The 24,863-nt window shown below is 44.6% G+C and overlaps 1 protein-coding gene across 2 annotated transcripts in view; it reads left to right on the top strand.

Annotated features, from left to right (window-relative positions):
• The window catches only part of c4h5orf34 (chromosome 4 C5orf34 homolog), a 67,493-nt gene extending 46,212 nt beyond the window's left edge, over positions 1-21,281 (top strand). Inside the window, exons 11-13 of one of the 2 annotated variants that reach the window (XM_041185567.1) lie at positions 1,269-1,376; positions 4,754-4,794; positions 21,179-21,281. In XM_041185567.1, coding sequence (XP_041041501.1) covers positions 1,269-1,376; positions 4,754-4,794; positions 21,179-21,207 — 178 coding nt within the window. In that variant the 3' untranslated portion in view covers positions 21,208-21,281. Of the gene's footprint in view, positions 1-1,268; positions 1,377-4,753; positions 4,795-12,502; positions 14,984-21,178 lie in introns of those variants that run through there. The other variant, XM_041185566.1, reaches the window with a different exon arrangement.
• Positions 21,282-24,863: the final 3,582 nt, after the last annotated feature.

Here is a 24,863-nt window from a genome sequence, read left to right on the forward strand (position 1 = left end):
AATGAGCCACGTTATAAACTCAGATGATTATCTTAAGGGGTTTGGCGAGGGGTGGGGGGGGTAAGAGGGTGAAAGGGCAGAGCATGGTCTGTGATTCCTCCCACTCCGGTGCAGACCAATACCCCACCAGGCTCTGAGCTAGTTCAGCAGCCTGTTGTTCTGGTACACTGTGCAGCTTTATACTCCGTGATCAACCCATATGCCCTTTTAGCGCCACAACTCCTAGCTCCTACAATCTGCACCCAAGCTCTCTGCACTTGGGTAAGTGGGAGGTGTTCCTAAAGGGACAGTGTGTCCACTCTGAATAGAAAACTGTTGGTGTCGCTATTAACACACTCAGGATTGTTCAGCAAGTGCTGCCCAATCGCAGACTCGAAGGGTCACGAGGACTCGAAACGTCAACTCTTTTCTTCTCCGCCGATGCTGCCAGACCTGCTGAGTTTTTCCAGGTAATTCTGTTTTTGTGAAGGAACATACTGTTTGGTTCGATCAGCCAATCGCTATGACATATGGCCTACATACCTGCCATCGCACCGAAATTTAACAACTTGCATTTATCTAGCATCTTCAATGTAGGAAAACGTCCCACAGGTGTTTCACATGAATGTACTTAGAAGAGGGGGATGTTGGAGGAGGTGAACAAAGTGTTGAGTTTTAAAGAGGGTTATAAAGGAGTGTAGAGAGGTGGACAGGTTTAAGGAGCAAATTCTAGGGCTTTGGGCCTCGATGCTCCAATTCCAGCTCCTAAGAAACCTGCAACCATCTCTGGAGTTTCAGTTTTCTGTTCAGAGTGAACACACTGTCCCTTTAGGAACACCTCCCACTTACCCAAGTGCAGAGAGCTTGGGTGCAGATTGTAGGAGCTAGGAGTTGTGGCGCTAAAAGGGCATATGGGTTGATCACGGAGTATAAGGCTGCACAGTGTACCAGAACAACAGGCTGCTGAACTAGCTCAGAGCCTGGTGGGGTATTGGTCTGCACCGGAGTGGGAGGAATCACAGATCATGCTCTGCCCTTTCACCCTCTTACCCCTGCCGCCGCCACCGCGCCCCCCCCCCCCCCCCCCCCCCCCCCCGCCCCTCGCCAAACCCCTACTCCCATTAGTGAGCCTGGTACTCATGGAACCAGCAAGGAGCCAATACCATTAGGAGAGGAGGAACAGAAAAACAATACAGAGCAGATTGGGCTGGGCCTATACCTCTAATGGGGTAAAATAATGGGGGTGAGCATATGGTTTGTTTAATTTGCCTTCTCTCTGGTCTCTTCAGGTATACTACTGCGGCAATGGACTGGTGTCGGTGGGTGAGTGAAGGTGGCTGTGAGAAAACATCAGTGGACCATCCCAAACCACGGGTGAATGCACAGGATGAGAACAGGTGAGAGGTTTGTTCTTTTCTGTGTTTAAATCAGAAGTTTAAATAGCTCTTGTTTAAAGATGTTAATTACTTCCTGGCCACGCAGAAACCTGTCAGAATGCTCAAGTCTCCAAAATGAGCTCCTGACAATCCCATACAGCTGGACTTTCTGTATCCTTGATTCAGATCCATACCCTCTCCCCATGGAGGCACATCCTACCCTCCCAAATCCAGTGCAAAAGCCAACTGGAGCCATTTCTGTGAGCTGCTAATAACTTTGGTGTTTACTGTTCAGTTCACTGATATTCATCCCATCTTCTTCCAGTCCTCATTGTTTACTGTCCTCCTGGTGATGTCTCCATTAGCAAGGGTATTGAACCTTGGGCATTGTGGCTGGATTTGGCAGTTCGAGGAAGCTTTGTTCTGGCTAAGTTCTTCAGAAAGGAGGCTTGTTCCCTCTTTTGACACCTCACCCTCTTATGGGGTTTCTCCCTTTACCTTCTCCCTTCTGATTTATTCACCTGTCTGTTTATTGAAATTTGCCCTACTCCAGATCTCTCCTACTCACTCCTGCACCATAACACAGGCTCTTGTAAACTTCCTACCACTGACCAGGCAATTTCCAAATGCACTCTTGTTTCCTTTAACATCCACACCCCCGCAAGGTTATGGCTGAATCCTCATAGCTCTATCAGAGGTGGATAGATTCTTGGTAAGCAAGAGGAGGTGATAGATTATTGGTGGTAGATGAAATGCAGATTTCAGGTTACTGTCAGATCAGCCATGATCTTATTAAATGGCATAGCAGGTTTGAGGGGCTGAATGGCCTACTCCTGCTCCTTGTTTGGATGTTAATTTCAGCTCTCTGACCCTGGGGAAAAATACTAAACCTTCCTCTGCAACACCTCCACCTCAGCACCTGGATCCAGATCCTCCAGCCCTCAACCTTTCATTGTCTCCATCAACCTACTTGAACATGCCCACGCTCATGAAGACCATCGCTTGACTAGAACTTCCTTCCCTTGGTACAACGCCTAACTTTGATCTCTTCTAACCCCAAATCCCAGAGCCACTGGCTCGAGTGCACATGTTCACTTTTGTCTTTCAGGGAAGGGATCCCGCCACTCCCTACCCTATACATCACCCCAATCCCACACTAAACTCAGTACTGTCTTTAAAAAAGCACTCCGCTGACTCCTGGACACGGAAACAAATTTATTAAAGTAATTTATTCACCTCCTTTAGAAAAGTCCTTTCTGATTCTCTCCTCACCTTCTGAAGCTTTTGACCCTCACTGGGGTGTGTCCATGGGCAGCCATTAAGTACAGCATCTGTTCTGCATTGAGTGAGCTTGGATGTCCAACAGGCTATCACACCTGAGCCCATCTTTTCCTCAGCTGATGCTTGTGAGTGCAGGTTGGGAATGGCATAGTGGTAATGTCACTGGCCTAGTAATCTCGAGGCCCCGGCCCTGGGGACATCATGGCAGCTGATGGAATTTAAATTCAATTAATAAAATCTGGAATCCAAGCTATCATTGATTGTTGTGAAAACCCACTAATGACCTTTAGGGAAGGAAATCTGCCATCCTTACCTGGTCTGGCCTATGTGTGACTCCAGATCCACAGCAATGTGGTTGATTCTTAACTTACTAGGCCACTCAGTTTAAGGACAATTAAGGATGGACAACAAATGCTGGCCTTGTGTTACGACCGGGATGGGAGGATTGCGCCAATTATCAAGCCCCACTACTCCACAGACCGTGCCATTAATTTAAATATTCAGTTTTCTCACCGAAATGGCCAATTGCGCACTGATACCTCCAGTACCCAGAAGAAAAGAGACTCTGACCAGGCTTCTTTCAAAAACTCAGAATGATTAATTTATTTTAAACAAAACTTCTTTTAAGAAGTTGCAAGTACTGGTTAACACACAACTGTAATAGGAAAATATAACTACCTATCTCTTCCTCAAGAATTCCCCCAGCACACACATAGACACACACACAGACGGGCTTTGGAGGATGGGAGTTACAAAATAAATCAATGCTGTCGACCTGGAGTTCTCTCATGTGCGGATAGGCTGCTGGTCCCTGATGCCTGGAAATTCTCACCAGCTTTGCAGGTCCAAATGCAGATTGGTTACACCCAGATGAGGGTTTTCTGGCCTCAGATTGATAGCCGCACACGATTTCAGGGAAGGCAGAGCCTTCCTTTCTCAGCTTGTTCTCCAACAAGACTGTCTTTGAATAAAGCAGGTTTACAACTTAAGTTTTTTCCCTCTCTCCCTTGCCTTTTTTGTCTCCCAGCTCAACACAAACAAAACAACTCCTCAAGTACCATATGGATCAGGTGATTTCTTGGAAGAGGCATGCTTGTAGACAGTTCCAAGGTGAATTTATCACGACCTTAAAAAAAAAACCCAGGTTAGCATCCACCTGTCCAGATGCTTTCATTTTGTAAAAGAAAACTTCAGTCTTGAGAGATATGATTCTAACACTTGCCAGCTCATGAAAGAATAAATTTTTTAAAAACTAGATAACAGACAGGAATGTGAACTGTAGTTGATCCCATCCCTATCCCAAAGAGACTGAAGCCAATAGTAGCATTAAGGGGAGGCAATGGTGTAGTGCACTGTTATTGGACTGGTAACCCAGAGACCCAATGTAATGCTTTGGAGACCTGGGATCAAATCCCACCACGGCAGATGATGGAATCTGAATTCAATAAAAATCTCGAATTAAAAGTCTAATGATGATCATGAAACTACTGTTGATTTTTATAAAAACACATCTGGTTCATTAATGTCCTTTAGGGAAGGAAATCTTCTATCCTTACCTGGTCTGGCCTACATGTGACTCCAGACCCACAGCAATGTGGTTGACTCTTAACTGCCCTCTGAACAAGATCAATTAGGGATGGGCAATAAATGCTGGCCTAGCCAATGACACTCACATCCCATGAATGAAAAAAAAAGCATTCCATCAGCTAACTTGTTACACACCAGGATCTTCATAATCTATGTGGCTCATAGTATTTACATTAGAAACAGGTCTAGTAAGTCAAGGGCGGTGCTTATGCTCCACATAAGCTTCCTCCCACATGCACCACAATCTGTACCTACCCTCTGAGAAGTGCCTCAATTATCTAAGATACATTATTAGGTACATCTAATGCCGTACAACTAGTCAGCCTACCTCAATACAGGCCTTTTGATAGCCTTCCAAACCTCCCACTGCAGAGGTGGCAAATGAGATTCATGTTCAGAATGCAAGGGCTCCTTACAGCTTTGAGGAGACAATGATCTCAGCTCATCCCAGGTTGCATTAATATTCAGTGTACGTCCTACAAAAACCTTTCTTGGGTGAAATGCTTCACAAGCTTCTCTGTCTTTTCCAGGTCTGTAATTGCAGAACTTCAAAAAATCCAAAGGTTTAACTGTATCCTTTTGACATGTCATTCTAACGCACTATTGGTGATGTCTGGATCAGAAAGAGTACGTTTTAATTTAGCTTATGGGGAAACCTGTCTCCCTTGTTTGCTTCTTCTTCATTACAACAGTGACTACAATTCAAAAGTATTTCATTCGATGTAAAGAGCTTTGAGATGTCCTTTGAGGTTATGAAGGCTGCTGCATAAATACAAGTTTATTCTTCTCTATCTTTCTTCATGTCTCCAACTCTAATTACTTTGGCCTTCCTCTTACTGTCTTTCTGCTTGTTTTTTGATATCTCTCTCTCACCATGACCCTAATAACGGAAGGATTTGAAGAGAATCTGGAGAGTGTTGGTATGTCGGGTCCGGGCAGGGAGGGATTGATGTGAGGAACATGGACTAAGGTTGGAAAGTTGGGCCTGGGATAGAGTGTTAGTGGTGTTGGGGGCCCCTGTGCTGGAAGTACCTGGTCTGTCACTGGGAGGGACCTGAATGGAGCTGGAACAGAGTGAGACGGGTGAGGGGTGCTGGTGGAGTTCAGCCTCAGACCAGGTAGTTGCTTCCAGGACAGAAACAAAAAATGCTGGAAAAACTCAGCAGGTCTGACAGCGTCTGTGGAGAGAAAGACAGAGTTAACGTTTCGAGTCCGTGTAAATCTTCTTCAGAGCTGAAGACAAGTAAAAATGTGATGAAATTTATACTGTTTAAGGGGGGTGAAGCTGGATAGAAGGGCAGCGATAGGTGGGGGCAAAGGAGAGATTTGCAAAGATGTCATAAACAAAAGATCAAAGGGGCATTAACGGTCTGGGTCATGCTTGCGGACAGACCGAAAGTGTTCCGCAAAGCGGTGACCCAGTCTGCGTTTGGTCTCTCCAATGTAGAGGAAACTGCATTGGGAGCAGCGAATGAAGTAGACCAAATTGAGGGAAGCGCAAGTGAAACATTGGTTCTCCTAAAAGGAGTGTTTGGGCCTTTGGACAGTGAGGAGGGAGGAGGTAAAGGGGCAGTTGTTGCACCTTATGTGATTGCATCGAAGGTGCCGTGGGAGGGGGTTGAGGTGTTGGGGGTGATGGAGGAGTGGACCAGGGTGTCCTGCAGGGAACGGTCCCGACGGAATGCTGACAAAGGGGGTGAGGGAAAGATATGTTTGGTGGTGGCATCATGCTGGAGTTGGCAGAAATAGCAGAGGATGATCCTTTGAATGCGGAGGCTGGTGGGGTGATAAGTGAGGACAAGGGGGACCCTATCATGTTTCTGGGAGGGAGGAGAAGGCGTGAGGGCGGATGCGCGGGAGATGGGCCGGACACGGTTGATGGCCCTGTCAACCACTGTAGGTGGAAAACCTCAGTTAAGGAAGGAGGACATGTCAGAGGAACTGTTTTTGAAAGTGGCGTCATCAGAACAGAAGCGACGGAGGCGAAGGAACTGAGAGAATTTGACGGAGTCCTTTCAGCAAGTAGGATGTGAGGAGCTGTAGTCATGTTACTGAGAAAGTTGGTAGGCTTGTAATGAGTATTGGTGGACAGTCTATTGACAGAAATGGAGACAGAGAGGTCAAGGAAGGGAAGGGAAGTGTCAGAGATGGACCATGTGAAGGTGATGGATGGGTGGAGATTGGAAGCAAAATTGATAAATTTTTCTGGTAACGACGAGAGCATGAAGCAGCACAGAAAGAATCATCGATGTATCAGAGAAAGAGTTGTGGGAGGGGGCCTGAGTAGGACTGGAACAAGGACTGTTCCACATACCCCATAAAGAAACAGGCATAACTGGGGACCATGCGGGTACCCATAGCCACACCTTTTATTTGGAGGAAGTGAGACAATTTTAAGGAAATTTTTCAGTGTGAGAACAAGTTCAGCCAGATGGAGGAGAGTAGTGGTGGATGGGGATTGTTCTGGCCCCTGTTCGAGGAAGAAGCAGAGAGCCCTCAGACCATCCTGGTGGGGGATGGAGGTGTCGAGGATGTCCATGATGAAGAGGAGGCGTTTCGGGTCAGAGAAATGGAAATTGTTGATATGATGTAGGGCATCAGAGGAATTGCGGATGTAGGTGGGGAGAGACTGGACAAAGGGAGAGAGAATGGAGTCAAGATAAGAAATGAGTTCCCTGGGCAGGAACAGGCTGACACAATTGGTCTACCGGGGCAGTCCTGTTTGTGGATTTTGGGAAGGAGGTAGAAGCAGGCTGTCTAGTGTTGGGAGACTATGAGGTTCGAAGATCTCCAGAGGAGATGAGGTCAATGACAGTCCTGGAAACAATGGCTTGATGTTCAGTGGTGGGATCATGGTCCAGGGGAAGGTAGGAGGAAGTGTCTGCGAGTTGACGCTCAGCCTCTGCGAGGTAGAGGTCAGTGCGCCAGACAACAACAGCACCACGCTTGTCAGCAGGTTTGATAACAAAGTCAGAGTTGGGCCTGAGAGAACAGAGTGCGGCAAATTCAGAAGGAGATGGGTTAGAGTGGGTGAGAGGAGCAGAGAAATTGAGACGGCCAATGTCATGCGGACAGTTCTCAATGAAAAGATCAAGAGCAGGCAAGAGGCCAGAGAGAGGGGCCCAGGTGGAGCGAGAATACTGCAGGCAGGAGAAAGGATCCGTAGAACGGGGAGAGGACTCCTGCCCAAAGAAGTGAGCACGGAGACGAAGGTGGTGGAAGAAGAGTTCAGCATCATGCCGGGTGTGGAATTCATTGAGATGAGGGTATAGGGGGATGAAACTGAGACCTCAGCTAAGTACTGAACGTTCAGCATCAGAGAGGGGAAGGTGAGGGGGTATGGTGAATACACGACAAGGGCATGGGATTAGAAGACGTCATGGGGTCAGAGGGACAGGAGGGCATGGAGGGTCCTGGATGGGCATTGGTATCAATGAGTTGTTGGAGTTACCAGCATTCTCCCTCCACCTGGACCCCTCCCTCTGGACTCTTACTTGCTCTTGATTTTTTTAATTGAGAACTTTTGGCGTAACATTGGCCATCTCAATTTCTCTGCTCCTCTCACCTACTCTAACCCGTCTCCTTCTAAACTTACCGCAGTCCGTTCTCTCAGGTCCAACTCTGACTTTATCAAACCTGACAAGGGTGGTGCTGTTGTTGTCTGGTGTACTGACCTCTACCTCACAGAGGCTGAGCGTCAACTCGCAGACACTTTTTCCTATCTCCCCCTGGACCATGACCCCACTACCAAACATCAAACCATTGTTTCCAGATCTCTGATCACTGATCTCATCTGGAGATCTTCCCTCCACAGCTTCGAACCTCATACGCTATCAACCCCGGACAGCCCGCTTCTACCTCCTCCCCAAAATCCACAAACAGGACTGTCCCAGTAGACTGATTGTGTCAGCCTGTTCCTGCCCCACGGAACTCATTTCTTCCTATCTTGACTCCATTCCCTCTCCCCTTGTCAAGTCTCTTCCCACCTACATCTGTGATTCCTTTGATGCTCTACATCATATCAACAATTTCCAAATCCCTGGCCCCAACCGCCGCCTCTTCACCATGGATGTCCAATCACCTCCATCCCCCATCAGGATAGTCTGAGGGCTCTCTGCTTCTTCCTTGAACAGAGGCCCGAACAATCCGCCATTCTCCACCATCTGGCTGAACTTGTTCTCTCACTGAAAAAATTCTCCTTAAACTTGTCTCACTTCCTCCAAATAAAAGGTGTGGCTATGGGTACCCGCATGTGCCCCAGTTATGCCGGTGTCTTTATGGGATATGTGGAACATTCCTTGTTCCAGTCCTACTCAGGCCCCCTCCCACAACTCATTTTTCGGTACATTGATGACTGTTTCTGTGCTGCTTCATGCCCTCGTCGTACCTGGAAAAATTTATCAATTTTGCTTCCAATTTCCAACCCTCCATCACCATCACATGGCCCATCTCTGACACTTCCCTTTCTTGACCTCTCTGTCTCCATTTCTACCAATATTCATTACAAGCCCACCGACTCCCACAGCTACCTCGACTACAGCTCCTCACACCCCGTTTCCTGTAAGGTCTCCATCCCATTCTCTCAGTTCCTTCGCCTCTGTCGCATCTGTTCTGATGATGCCACTTTCCAAAACAGTGCTTCTGACATGTCTTCCTTCTATCTTAACCAAGGTTTCCCAGCCACGGTGGTTGACAGGGTCCTCAACTGTGTCTGACCCATCTCCCACGCCTCTGTCCTTACACCTTCCTCTCCCTCCCAGAACCATGATAGGGTCCCCCTTATCCTCACTTATCACCCCACCAGCCTCTGCATTCAAAGGATCATCCTCTGCCATTTCCGCCAACTCCAGCATGATGCCACCAGCAAACACATCTTCCCTTCACCCCCACTGTCGGCATTCCATAGGGACCGTTCCCTCCGGGAAACTCTGGTCCACTCATCCATCACCCCCAACACTCAATCCCCTCCCAAGGCACCTTCCCATGCAACCGCAGAGGGTGCAACACCTGCCCCTTTACTTCCCCTCTCCTCACTGTTCAAGGGCCCAACCATTCCTTTCAGGTGAAGCAGCATTTCACTTGCTCTTCCCTCAATTTAGTCTACTGCATTCGTTGCTCCCAAAGCGGTCTCTACATTGGAGAGACCAAACGCAAACTGGGTGACCGCTTTGCGGAACACCTTCGGTCGCTGACCTTCTATGTAGCTTCATCTGCTCCGCCTCCCTTAAACAGTATAAATTTCATCATATTTTTACTTCTCTTTAGCTCTAAAGAAGAGTCATACGGACTTGAAACATTAACTCTGATTTTCTCTCCACAGATGCTGTCAGACCTGCTGAGTTTTTCCAGCATTTTTTGTTTTTGTTTCAGATTTGCAGTATCCTCAGTATTTTGCCTTTATCTTAGTTGGTTATGTGCTTTGGAAGGAGTACAGGCTGAGGCTGTAAAGGAGGAAGGGGAACCAGGGCATGAAGAGAAACTGTGTACAGGATCCAGGTTGATCTATGATAATAACATAGTAGACACATGGTTAGCAAGGAAAAGTTCTATATGACTATCATCAACCAATAGGAGATTAAACAGTCAGAAACCAATCAAATGTTACAAATCAATGACCACATACATCAACTTTTGAAACAGTTTATATATGTACTACGAAGCTTGAGAAAATCCTCTACCCTGGTACAGATTGGGTAGATTGTTGGTCAGTGTCTGTTAGAGCACCATAGGTCCATGAATGGCCCACTTCCACAATCCCTGGCATCGCACTTCAGAAAGGATATATTACTCCGGAGAGGACGCATTGGAGCTTCACCAGGATATACTGAGGCTCAAGGGATTGAATTACAAAGGTAGGTTGCATAGACTAAGCTTGTATTTTTTCCAGTATATAAATTAAGGATCCAGTCGAAGCTTTTAAGCCGATCAAAGAATATGGAACTCTCTGCTCTGGTTGAGTTCGGGGTCAGTTCAGTATTTCAAGACTGAGATTGATAGATTTTTTTTGTTAGTTAAGGATATTAAGGGATATGGAACCAAGGCGTCAAAATAATAGATCATCCGTGATAGGGAGGAGTAGGCTTGATAGACTGAAAGGCATTCTCCTGTTCTCGTGTTGCAGTTTCTCATTGTCACTTGACAGTAGAATCTATAACTTGCATGTTGGCAAACTGATTAATTCACGTGACTGTGTTTACAGGAAAGGTCCAAGCGAGGAGCACAGTGCACATCACAGAGCAGGAAACAGTGATGGCCCCTTAGCATAGATTGATTCTGCATCTGCAATGTGTGTGATCCCAGATTCGGTAGGATTAGCGAGAGCGGTGAGGATCTCTGAGGTGGGCCTGTGAACCGACCTTCCTCTTTGTTCATTTCTGAAAGGTGTTGGAATGGGGAAAATGTGTTTAAATAAATAGATTTAAAAAAAAGAAATGCCCTAAAACTGTTTGTTTGGCCGCAGGACAGTCTCTGTTGTTTCAAAAATGGTCACCTGCTGTAACTGTACTCAGCAGCCTTGAATGATTTTTATTTTAGTGTCTGTCTGGTTTAGTCTTTCATCATTACTAAAGCTTCTCTGCCCTGGTATCCTCTTCCTGAATCTCTTCTGCACCCTCTCTGTGACCTTGACATTCTTTCTGAGGTAAGGAACTCAAACCTGAGCGCAAAAATCTAGCTTGGCGACTAACCAGCAATTGGTAAAGTTGCCAACTCTGCTTGGGAGTATTCCTGGAGATTGCATCAGCCGACCTCTCATATTCCAAAGTTCCTGCTCCCATACTCCTGCCACTGCACACCTGAAAGGTCGATCCTCAGATCGGCCCACCTTCCCACAGGCAATTGGGAAGCCAACAGACTCTGTTAGCCAACTGAATTCTTCTTGACATTCAGCCAAACAGCCATTTCCCCACATAACCCTCATCCTCAATATTTTTATAACTAATAAACAGCATGAAAAAAATTTAAAAAAAAAAGAAACACTATGGTATTGCTCACAGGAGTGTCCTGGAGTTGAATTTTCAATTTCTGGAAACTCCAGGATAATCCTGGAGGGTTGGCAACCCTAATTATTCTTGTGGGTTTAACGTTACCCCTTTGCTTATATAGTCTATGTACCTTGTTGTGACCAGGTAAGGACATGTGCAAGGACTCCCCTTTTTCCCCCACCCCTCAGTTGATTGCACAGGGTTTTTTGAAATTTATAAGAATGAATGTGCCAATTCAGCGTATGTATTTAATTATTTAAGTGCTGATTCCAAAAACTCAGTCTAACAGGCTTTCTTGTGTATAAACAAGTAAGGGATTAGTCTTTATTGTGCTATAAATGCACCCTGGTAAAAATATTAAAATACTAAATAGGTAAACACACATCCTGACTGTCACAACACATGTGCACACATATGTAAAGGTACAAGTGTACAGAGCAGAGGAGGTTAACTTCTGGCTAAATTAAGATTCAAAGATAAAAGGCACTGATATAAAGAGTTCACTGATTGAATCCTTTGTTGTTGTTCGTGGCAGAGGCAGTTCCTAAAGTGATAGAGCTTGTTTTTATTCTCTGAAATGCTGCTTTGGAATTTCTTTTGTCTGCTGTCCATATTCTGATGTAAGCAGGCAGCGTTCACTTTAGTTGAAAGAGAGAGAGAAAGGCAAACACCTTTTTGTCGCCTTCAAATGCTCCTTCTCTGGACTACATCAAAACCAGCAGAGTTTTATAATAAAAGACTTTCAAGCCCTCTGATGACTGGCCATTGATACTCGATGGAAAACAATCAGTAGTCTATTCATGTTAACAAAGGAGCATCCACCTCCCATGATCAAAACGATTTACATACAATAGAAGCAGATAAGGGTCCTTACCACTTCCCTTGTGCACAATCAGTTTTGTTAGTTCTCCTTTGTTACCTGGTTTCCTGGAGACAGAAAGTGAGGCCTTATTGTCATTGCTGTTTTGGGGTAAGCCCTGACAAGGGCAGGTGCAACTTTCCACAAGGATATGGTCTAGGCATGTTCATTGTAATCCACTTTTACAATCTTCCAGAAGCTTGACCAGCTTGCAGTCCCAAATATCAGATGACCTGTGGCAGCCACATTCAGTCAGTGCCTTTGTTTTAACAGTTGAAACTGCCTTTTTAAATAAGTTCTATTTATGAGTCCAGCAGAAGAAATTATAATTTAATATTTGACATCAACACACACCCGTAACAAAACCCAGGATCTCTCACTTTTCTTTTTCTGATAAATTGGTCAACTTGCGTTTTCTTTAATGTAAGTGCCTTCAGTTCTCCTAGAGAACTCCAACCATCTGAAGTACGGTCCCCCATCGCACACCAATCCTGACCTTCACCAACCTGCAGAAAGCCCCAACCTCTGCCATGGAGCGGGGGGCCAGAGTGTAGAGATGGCACTAAGACAGACAGGCCAAACTATCCAAGACATCGAGCTGCTGCTGGAGGCGAACAAGACGAGTGTAAATAAAATGAGAGGGGCAAAGCGTTCAGGGGTCGTGGGAGAGCAAAGGTGTGCAGCTGCAAATCTACCAATGGTGCAGCAAGGACTGCGTCTCTGAGACTGTGATTGAGGCCTATTGTTGCTTCACAGTGGAAAACACTCAAAAGTGTCATGTACTTTAGGATTGTGAATTTGGCATCAATGTTGAGTTCCTACTGACTTGACTCCAGGTCCTTGCAACTCCCTTATTTTATTCTGCACTTGACTCCAGGTCCTTGCAACTCCCTTATTTTATTCTGCACTTGACTCCAGGTCCTTGCAACTCCCTTATTTTATTCTGCACTTATAGAAACACTGTCAGGCCTCAAGGCTGTGCGCCTCAGAAGCTCTATCACCAGGTGAGTTAGCAGGGAGTGATTTTAATGAGACCTTTCACCTCATGGCAGGTCCATGGCTCAGTGGATAGCAGTCCTGCCCCTTAAGTCAAAAGGTCGTGGGTTCAAGTCCCATTCCAGAGACTCGAGTACAGAATCCAGTCTGAAACGCACTGAGGGAACACTGTTGTTGATTCGCTGTCTTTTAGGTAAGAGAGGCACCCCTCTTCCCTCTCAGATGGGTGTAAAGAAAAGAACTGGAAAGTTCTTCTTGGTGTCCTGATCAATGTTTTAACATATTTCAATAAAAAAAATTATGTGGTCATTAGCACATTGCTGTTTGTGGGAGTTTACTGTGCACAAACTGAATGTTGTGTTTCCTACATTACAGCAGTGACTATAACTCAAAAATGGATCATTTGACTGTAAGATACTTTAGGACGGAATGAGGTTGTGACTAGACACACTGTATAGATGCTAGTAATGCTAGCAGTCTATGTGTTATGCATATAATAGTGTTTCTGAGATTATTGGGGATAATACACAGCTCCTGACATTTCCCTCTGTCCACAGACCACAAAAGTGTTTAGAGGTGTGTTAAAAACTAGGTGATACATCGTTCAAGGTGGGGTGGCTGGTGGTGGATGAGGATGAATCACAGAATCTGACCTACAGAATTCTAGCCCCGTGTCTGAGCCACAGTCCCAAATTGAATCGGCAAATTGCATCGAGTGTGTAAAATAAAACATGCTTCCTAATTGTAATGCCCCTGAGAAACATACAAAAGGGCTTCAGACAATTTACTTTTGAAGGACAGTTATTTTTATGCAGATAAACACCAACAGCTGTTTTATCCAAGCAAGATCCCACAAACAGTAATGTGATGAATTACTTGATAATCTATCTTGTTTCGTGTTGTTGGCTGAGGGAGGAATGTTGGCCCTAGGATTCTGTGAGAATATCCCTATCCTTTACTTAGTGCTTGAAGATCTAACGTCTAAGTGAAACAGGCGGATGGGGCTGTTGTTTCACCTCTCATTGGAGGAATAGCGAGCAACACCTGTGCTATATTGAGCAGTGAATGTATGTAGTATACTATTCCATCTGATTCAGTCCATCTATCTGATTCAGCTAATAATATCCAAATGAAGTACAATTTCAGACCATATCGCTATACATCTATTAATGCAATACATGGAGAAACCAAAAACAATATTTGGGGAATGCACTTTTGTGTACCAGCCTTGAAATGGGTATCGTGGATTCTCACACTCACTGCAGTGGGTGTCAAGGAGCACCATGTAGTGAAGCACCGGCTACAAACCGAGCTAATATGGCCCACTTTTGTTTCAAAGCAATTGGTGGGAAGCTGTAAACCCCAGCTGGTTGAGGGGGAAGAAGGCTGAAGTAAGCTGCCAGCAACATAATCTAAGAAATAGGAGCAGGAGAAAGCAATCCATTGTTCAATTCCTTCCTCCCCCCTCCGGCCGATCCTCATGTCTCCTGATTTTCTTAAGAATCCAATGGCTTCATCCAACCATAGAGCTTTCCAGATGTTGGAAGGGAAATGGGTCTTTTTCCCAAGGGACAGCCCTGAGGAATTGCAGGTTTCAAAGGAAGCCTTTAAATAGGTGACCTGGAAAGATTGCCTATGTAACAACATAATCTGCACTTCAAAATAACTCACAATATGTGAAAGTTTTCTGAAATAGAATTGGTCACTATAGAAATGCAAGTCATTCTGTCAATCACTCATCCCAATCTAAGAATATGTGGAGTTCAGACTATTGTGACACATGAATTGAGCTAACGAAATTTTGTTTTTTAAATCACTATTGTCATCTTAGGCATGCAATTGATTAATGTTCTAATGAGATTTTTTGCAGTTATTTGTAACTTTGTGGCATTCATTAAAATGTACAAATTGTTTATTTTAAATCCCCTTTATGGATTGGTGAGATGCAGAATTCTACTGGAATCCCTGTTTTGTGTTCAGGTGCATACATACCCACTATCTGAGATATTGGGGAAAGGCTTTGAGTGCTTACTGGGGAGAGGGACTGTTGTTGAATGGTTTCTGAGGTAAATGCCTTTTCACTGCGATGATCAGGCTCACTGCTATTTGCACATTGCAGCACAGAAACGCTGGTGTTTATGCTCCATTCTCTACTTCAGCTCACCTTATCAACATATCCTGTTGCTTTCTCTCTTGTGTACTTATCTAGCTTCCTCTGAAATGCATCCATGCTATTTGGCTCAACCACTCTCAAGTGGTAGTGAGTTCCATTTTCTAGTGACTAGAATCACTAAGTTGATTTTGTGGTTGGAACCTTTTTGTACAGTTTGCAATGCAGTAGACACAAAACATAATTTTACATTTGGGAGATACCAAAATTAGTCACTAATAAATCTTATAGGGAATTAAGGAGAAACTTCTTTACTACAACAATAACCTGCATTAATTTGGCACCTTTAACATAATGAATGTCCACTGTCTCTAAATTGTCAGACTACTTGTTTGACATCTAGTACTCCTCCTATATGAGGGGAGGGGTGTTGATATCAGAGATGAGCAGTAAGTGGTGTATGTTGGGGTGTGGTTTCAGAGACTTATTGGTGTGTGGGTAGCAGGTCTGTGACAGGAGTTTGTGGTGGGTGTGCATGTGGAGGTGGGTTTCAGGGACTGATATTGTGCAGTGTGGGACATTGTGAAGCTAATCCTCTTATCAAATGGGCTGAAATTGCAAGCCCCCTCTTCGTTCTCTCTGAAGCAAAGAGCTTAAAGAAACTGGCTACTCCTTGCCCTGGAATTGAGCGGTAAAGTTCATAATTTTTCTACAGTTTTTTTATTCTTTCATGGGATGTAAGTATCGCTGGCAAGGCCAGCATTTATTGCCCATCTCTGATGAACCTTGAAGATGGTAAGCTGTCGTCTTGACCCACTGCAGTCCATGTGGTGTAGGTACAAAATTCCAGGATTTTGACCCAATGACAGTGGAGGAACGAAGACATGGCTCCAAGTCAGGACGGTGTGTAGCTTGCAGAGGAACTTGCAGGTGGTGGCGTTCCCATGCATCTGCTGCCCTTGCCTTTCTAGGTGGTAGAGATCACAGGGTTGGAAGGGGCTGTTGAACGTACATTAGTGAATTGCTGCAGTCTATCTTGCATATCATGCACACTGCTGCCACTGTGTATCGGTATTGGAGGGAGTGAATATTTAAGTTGGTGTATGGGTTGCTAATCAAGCTTACTGCTTTGTCTTAGATGTCGCATCCAGGCAACTGGAGAGTATTCCATCACACTCATGACTTGTGCCTTGTAGATGGCTGACTCGCCTCAGAATTCTCAGCCTCCGATCTGCTCTTGTAGCCACAGTATTTATATGGCTGGTCCAGTTCTGATTGATGGTCCCCCCAGGATGTTTATTGGTGGGGATGTGTGGGAATTCATAAGAATACAAGAAAAAGGAGTGGGAGTGGACCATATGGCCCATTGAGTCTGCTCCACCATTCAATACAATCGTATCTGATCTTGAGTTTCAACACCACTTTCCCACTCGCTCTCCATATCCCTTGATTCTCTGAAGGGTCTATCCCAGCCTTAAATGTATTCAAATGGAGGATTCATAATCCTCTGGGGTAGAGAATTTCAAAAACTACCAACCCTCTGAATGAAGTAACTCATCTCAGTTTTAAATGATCGGGCTGTTATCCTGAGACTGTGCCTGTGTGTTTTAGATTCCCTGACTAGGGGAAACAATCAGCGCCTACTCTATTGAGCCCTTCAGAATCTTGTGTGTTTCAATGAGATCACCTTTCATTCTTCTAAACTCCATTCTTCTATCCTCCTCCCGCCCCTAATTTAACTGGACTAGAAAGCTCAGGTAGGAAGAAGGTGCTTCATACATTGTGAGTATAAACAAACAACTGATGCAAATGAATGAGGTGATACCATTTTAGGATGAAAGATTTGCCTCTAATGATCTTTCCATGGTTTATCTGCTTGGGATGCCACCAGGATTGGGATTAACTGCTCATGCTTGTCAGCCTGATTTAACTAGTCAAAAGTTTGTGTCACACTGCAGAAACCTGAACCTGTCAATTCGGCTGACATTCCAGTGTAGTACTGAGGGGTGCTGCTGTTGGAGGTGCTGTCTTTTGGATGAGATGTTAAACTGTCTGCCCTCTCAGGTGAAGGTAAAAGATCCTAAAGTGCCATTCCAAAGAAGAGCAGGGGTATTGGTACCAACGACATAGGTAAACTAAGGGATGAGGACCTGCAAGCTCAGTACAGGGAGTTAGGAGATAAATTAAAATGCAGGACCTCAAATGTAGTAATCTCAGGATTACTCCCAGTTCCACGTGCTACCGAGAGCAGGAATAAGAGAATAGACCAAATGAACACGTGGCTGGAGAGATGGTGTAGCCGGGAGAGATTCAGATTCTTGAGGCACTGGGACCGGTTCTGGGGAAGGTGGGAACTGTACAAACTGGATGGACTGCATCCAGGCAGAGCTGGGACCAGTGTCCTTGCAGGGGCTTTTGCTAGTTCTGTTGGGGAGTATTTAAACTAGTGTGGCAGGGGGATGGGATCCCAGGAGTAGGATCAGATAGGTCAGATTCAGATCAGAAAAATGGAGGTAGAACATTAGCTAGGGATGTTGTGATAGACATGGAGTTACAGGAGAAGCAAAGTTTACAAAGTGTCCAGCAAGGGAAGTTGATGGGGTTAAACTGTTTATACTTCAATGCAAGGAGTATTACATACAAGGTAGATGAGATAAGGGCACAGGTAGACACATAGCAGCAGGATGTCATTGCTATAACGGAGACCTGGCTAAAGGAGGGACAAAACTGGCAGCTAAATACCCTTGGTTATAGAGTCATCAGACACATTAGAGTAGGAGATAAAAATGGAGGGGCGGGGGGGATAGCACTAATGGTTAAGGAATCGATTCCAGTTGTGAGAAGGGATGATATGCTAAGTGGGTCAACAAATGAGTCTTTATGGATTGAGCTTAGAAATAAAAAAGGGGCAGTCACACTTCTGGGAGTATACTACAGACCTCCAAATAGTGAAAGGGAGATAGAAGAACAAATATGTAGGCAAAGTTCTGCTTGTAAGAACAAAAGGGCAATAATAGTAGACTTCAACTATCCTAATATCAACTGGAATTCAAACAATATAAGGGGCACTGAAGAAGAAAAATTCATGCAGTGTGTCCAGGAAAATTTTTTCAACCAATTAGTGACAAACCCAACGAGAGGAGATGCAATTCTAGACCTAGTCTTGGGGAACGAAGAAGGGCAAGTGGGTGAAGTGACAGTTGGTGACCATATCGGGGACAGTGATCCCAATTCAGTCAGATTTAGCATTACCATGGAAAAGGACAGAGATAAGGCAGGAGTAAAAGTCTTGAACTGGGGGAAGGCAAATTTTGCAGAAATGAGAAGGGACTTGGCTGAGGTGGACTGGACAGCACTGCTGGAGGATAAAACAGTGGAAAACCACTGGGAAGCACTAAAAAGCGAGATCCTAATTGTACAAAGTAGACATGTCCCCTACAAAAATAAGAGTGGTACTGCCACTATTTGGGGGGTCTGTAGTATACTCCCAGTAGTGTGAGTGCCCCTTTTTTATTTCTAAGCTCAATCCATAAAGAAAAATAAGAGTGGTACTGCCAAATCTAGACCCCCCTGGTTGTCTAGAGGAATACAGGGGAAGATCAAACAGAAAGTGTACGATAGGCACAAAGAACTAAGCACTACAGATAGCCTAGACGAATATAGGAAATGCAGGGATGAATTAAAAAAGGAAATAAGGAAATCAAAGAGAGGTCATGAAAAAAGATTAGCAAGTAAAATTAAAGATAACCCAAAGATGTTTTACCAATACATTAATGCTAAAAGGTTAGTTAAGGAAAAAGTGGGACCTATCAGACGTATCAATTAGGATCTTGCTTTTTAGTGCTTCCCACTGGTTTTCCACTGTTTTATCCTCCAGCAGTGCTGTCCAGTCCACCTCAGCCAAGTCCCTTCTCCTTTCTGCAAAATTTGCCTTCCCCCAGTTCAAGACTTTTACTCCTGCCTTCTCTCTGTCCTTTTCCATGGTAATGCTAAATCTAACTGAATTGGGATCACTGTCCTTGATATGGTCACCAACTGTCACTTCACCCACTTGCCCTTCTTCGTTCCCCAAGACTAGGTCTAGAATTGCATCTCCTCTCGTTGGGTTTGTCACTAAGATGGAAACTTGTGTGTAGATGCAGAGGCTGTGGGAAGGGTTTTGAATGAATATTTTGTCTCCATGTTTACAAAGGAAAGGGAGGATGTAGATATAGTAGTCCAGGAGGAACACTGCGAGATATTGGATGGGATAGTCATAAAGAGAGAGGAAGTACTCGAAGGGTTGATAAGTCGCCAGGGCCAGATGGATTGTTTCCGAGGCTACTGAAGGAAGTCAGGGAGGAGATAGCAGATCCTCTGAGGATGATTTTCCAATCTTCACTAGATACTTGGGAGGTACCGGAGGACTGGAGAAATGCAAATGTAGTTCCATTGTTTAAAAAGGGATCAAAGGAAATGCCAAACAATTATAGGCCAGTTAGTCTTACATCAGTGGTGAGCAAATTAGTAGATTCAATCCTGAGAGATAGGATCAACTGTCATGTGGAAAGGCATGGACTAGTCAGGGATGGTCAGCATGGATTTGTTAAAGGAAGGTCTTGCCTCACAAATTTGAATTCTTTGAGGAAGTGACAAGAAGGGTTGATGAAGGTAGTGCAGTTGATGTTGTGTACATGGATTTTAGCAAAGCATTTGACAAGGTCCCACATGGCAGATTGGTCAGGAAAGTAAAAGCCCATGTGATTCAGGGTAATGTGGCAAACTGGATAAAGGGTTGGCTTTGTAACAGGAAACAAAGGGTAATGGTTGATGGATGCCCTTGCGAATGGAAAGTTGTCTCAAGTGGCGTTGGGACCCTTGCTGTTTGTGTTATATATTAACGATTTGAAGAACGTGGGGGGCAAGATTGGGAAATTTGCAGATGACACAAAAATTGGCCGAGTAGTGGATATTGTGGAGAATAGCCATAATCTCCAAAACGATATAGATGGGTTGGTGGAGTGGGCGGTAAAGTGGCAGATGGATTTTAACAGAGAAGTGTGAGGTCATACATTTAGGGAGGTCAAACAGTTACAGGGATTACAAATAAATGGGAATATACTAAGAGGGGTAGATGAAGTGAGAGATCTTGGCTTACAAGTACACAGGTCCCTGAAGGAAGCAGTTCAAGTAGACAAGGTTGTAAAGAAGGCATATGGCATGCTCTCCTTCACTGGCAGAGGTATAGAAAATAAAAGAAAGGATATAATGTTGGAATTGTATAAAACACTGGTGGGACCATAACTGGAGTATTGTGTGCAGTTCTGGTCACCACATTACAGGAAGGACGTAATAGCTCTGGAGAGAGTGCAGAGGAGGTTTACAAGAATGTTGCCAGGGTTAGAAAAGTGTAGCTACGAGAAGAGATTGGATAGGTTGGGGTTATTTTCCTTGGAACAAAGAAAGCTGAGAGGTGACTTGATTGAGGTGTACAAAATTATGAGGGGAATAGAGTGGACAGGATAGAATTGTTTCCCTTGATGGAGAATTCTAGAACCAAGGGATGTAGATTCAAGATAAGTGGCAGAGGGTGTAGAGGGGACATGAGGAAGAACTTTTTTACACAGAGGGTAGTGGGTGTCTGGAATTCGCTGCCCAAGTTGGTGGTAGAGGCAGAAACTTTAAACTCTTTTAAAAAGTACTTGGCCCTGCACCTTAAGTGCTGTAAGCTGCAGGGCTATGGGCCGGGTGCAGGAAGGTGGGATTAGAGAGAGCACCTGGGTGTCCTCGGTCTGGCATGGACAAAATGGACTGAATGGCCTCCTTCTGTGCTGTAACTTTTCTATGGTTCTGTGGGAGTTCTCCCAATGTCTTGGGCCAACATTTATCCATCAACCAACATTACTAAAGAAGATTATCTAGTCTTTATCACGTTGCAGTGTGTGCACTGCTGTGTGTAAAATGGGTGCCTCGTTTCCTATATTGCATCACTTCAAGAAGCACGTTATTGATTTTAAAGTGTTTTTAGATATCCTGGCATCAGGAAAAGTGCTGTAGAAATCCAAGGTAGAAATCCATTCTTTTTTTGACATTTTCTATGGAATCCTGCCACAACCCAGGGTCGGATGGAGTCAAGGAAAGAGCTGTAAGAAGCTGAATGGGGCAGCACTACCAGTCTCGGAGCTTCCTGTCAGATTGGAAGTTTTTCCTCTTCCTACTGGGACCATAGCACTTAATAGTGCTTAAATGGTCATGGGGCATACTTTCATCGCGTGCACTAGGTACTTCCTCTGCACCTCCACTAACTTTGAAATGCAGGATGCCTGGGGCCTAACAAGTGGCCCTTGCATTTTACGTTCGACTGATGCAAATGAATGTGGTAACACAACCTTAAAATTAGAGCTAGGCAGCTCAGCAGTGAAATGAAAAGCGACTTTTAGATGCACAGGCATCAATATGGACTCTATTTTTAAAAATTAGCATGGAATATGGACCCTGTACCTTGACGAGATGGACTCCAGAGGGGTCTGGCAACTTTTTTTATGGTTTCTTTGCAGACAGGAACTAATTTCATGCCTGGCCGTGTCTCTAGAAAGACATTAAAATGTAAATGGCCTTCCCAGGTGTTGATGAACGCCCTCTCCATTTCAATTGAAGAGACTTAAAGTAACAATGACTGTTAGACTTGATGGATCCATGAAGATGGAATTTCAGATGAAGACATTCAAGAGGCTGCTCATGGTTGGAAGGTGGATGAGATATCGTTCATTCTCCATTGTGTGTCAATTACATCTGCCATCAATTCATTGTGTGTACAATGGCATACATCAAAACTATGTCACCTGACTGAAACTGGCTGGAGATAGCCAAAATACTATTAATCCACAAGGGCAGCCCAGTAGGTCAGTGTGGAATACAGAGACCAGAGGGAATCCATCTCTCGCACTGCGCATGATTGGACCCTGCCTCAAAAAGAAAGTCATCTCAGGCAAAGAAGCGGGGCTAATTTGTTTTACCTGTAGGATTAAAAATTGTTACCGGAGTTCGGCCATAATTTCGACTGACAAATGTCAGTAACTTCCAATCTTCATTGTCTTCAGGGAATCAAAAAAGAATCCTTCAGTCCTGAACTGTTTCAGCCAGCATCTTGAGGACTGTTTGAAGAAGTAACCTGTTTCCTTTACCCTTTAAGTAATTTAAGTGCATGTTACATTACTTTTCTATTGTGTGTATCTAGTATGTGTGAGGAGTCAGTGTTGCAATTACATTTTGGGTATTGTGAGAAATAAATGTTTATCTTTTCTTTCGACTTAAACTTAAGGGAAGTTTGTTTCGAGACTGTTCTTTAAAGTCACAGCACTTGGGTTAAAACACTCCTCAAAAATATATCTCGTTGCAGTCAGCTGTGAGGTGAGATGGGGGGGAAAATGATACCTCTCTCTTCCTTTTCATAACACAGGGTAGTGGAAATATGGAATTCTGTCCTCCAAACTGCTGTGGCTTGCTGGGGATCAAGTGGAGCTTTCAAATTGATAGATTTCTGTTAGTTAAGGGTTCTAAGGGATTTGGATTGACAGTGGGTAAATGGAGTTGAGGTATGGATCAGACATCATCTCACTGATGACCCATTTCAGTTTCTGTGTTTCGACATTGATAATATGAAGCTTTCCATCAATGAGTTACATAGAGATGTATTAGATTGGAAGGTGCTGACATAAAAGGAGCAGAAAACCACACCAGTGGAAGAAAAAGGGACTGAGGGATATACCAAGTAAGACTTAGAGGGAAACAAACAGAAGGGATTAAAGGATATAGTGAGGAATAACTAAGTGGTTTGGCAAGAGGGGACAGGAACATAATGAGAAATGACTGAAGCGTATAGCACAGAAGAACAGTGATTCTTATTATTCACGGGGTGTGGGCTTCGCTGGCTAGGGCAGCATATATTGCCCAAGCCTAATTGTCCTGAGAAGGTGGTGGTGAGCTGCCTTTTTGAACCGCTGCAGTCCCTGTGGTGTAGGCACACCCACAGTGCTGTTAAGGAGGGAGAACATAGGTTGAAACAGGGATGAGGTCTTGCATCAAGAATTCAGGGAGTTAGGCAGTAGACTAAAAAGCAAGACCTCTCAGGTTGTAATCTCTGGATTACTCCCAGTGCCATGTGCTAACGAGCTCAGAAATAGGAGAATAGGGCAGATGAATATGTGGCTTAAGAGTTGGTGCAGGAGGGAGGGTTTTAGATTCCTGGATCACTGGGACCGTTTCTGGGGTCTGTACAAGCGGGACGGTCTACATCTGAACCAGAGCAGGACTAACATCCTTGCGGGCAGGTTTGCTAGTGCTGTTGGAAGGAGTTTAAATTAATTCGGCAGGGGAAGGGGACACAGAATATTAGCAGAATAGGGACACATCATAGTAAAATAATCAAGTGAGAGGGAGTACAGCTGCAATAAGCTTCAAGGGAATAAGGCAAGGCTCAACTTTAATGCCAGGAGTATTACAGGTAAAACGGATGAGTTAAGAGTGAGGATTGACACGTGGAATTGTGATATAGTAGCCGTCACTGAGACATGGTTGAGGGAGGGGCAGGATTGGCAGCTCAACATTCCAGGATATAGAATCTTCAGGCGAGACAGGGGAGGGGGTAAAAGAGAAGGAGGCATTGCATTATTACTTAAGGAGTCAGTTACTGCAGTAAGGAGAGATGATATCTTGGAGGGGGCATCGAATGAAGCTTTGTGGGTAGAATTTAGGAATAAAAGAGGGGCAGCCACATTGTTAGATGTTTATTATAGACCCCCAGATAGTGGGAAATTGAGGAGCAAATATGTGCACGATTTGTGGAGGTGTGTAAAAACAATAACATTAATTGGAATAGACATTGTGTTAAGGGCTTGGATGGAGTGGATTTCTTGAAATGTGTACGGGAGAACTTTTTAGGCCAATATGTAGAGGGTCCAACAAGGGACGGCACAGTGTTGGACCTAATTCTGGGGAATGAAGCCGGACAGGTGGCTGAGGTGGTGGTGGGGGAGCATTTTATTGATAGCGACCACAACATGATACAGTTTAAGCTTGTTATGGACAAAGAAATAGACAAGTTGCAAAAAAATGTTTTGGATTGGGGAAGAGCGGAATTTAGTAAAATAAAGCAGGATCTGGCCAAGGTAGACTGGTAACAGATACTTGTGGGGAAATCTACAGAAGAGCAGTGGGGGGCGTTCAAAAAGGAAATGGGGAGGGTACAGGCTCAACATGTTCCCTCTAGGGTGATAGGAAGGAGTAACAAGCCCAGAGAACCATGGATGACCAGAGATATTTAGGTACGATGAGAAGGAAAAGAGAGGCTTTTAGCAGGTACAAGGGAAGCAAATCAACGGAGGCATTAGTGGAGTACAGAAAGTGCAGGGTGGAGCTTAAGAAAGCAATTAGGAGAGCAAAGAGGGTATATGAGAAAGCTCTGGCTGGCAAAAGTAAGGAAAATCCCAAGATATTCCATCAGTATATCAATGGGAAGAGGATAACCAGGGAAAGAGTAGGGCCCATAAAGGGGCAATCTATGGGTGGAGCCAGAGGACATCACTAAAGTGTTGGATGAATACTTCACATCTGTCTTCACCCAAGGGAATGAGGTTGAAGGTATTGAACTCGGGGAGAGAGAGACTGTGAGATTCTTAGGCAAATTGATATAGGGAGTGACAAGGTATTGGAGG

The sequence above is a fragment of the Carcharodon carcharias genome, chromosome 4 (genome assembly GCF_017639515.1).
Source record: "Carcharodon carcharias isolate sCarCar2 chromosome 4, sCarCar2.pri, whole genome shotgun sequence".
Lineage (NCBI taxonomy): Eukaryota > Metazoa > Chordata > Chondrichthyes > Lamniformes > Lamnidae > Carcharodon > Carcharodon carcharias.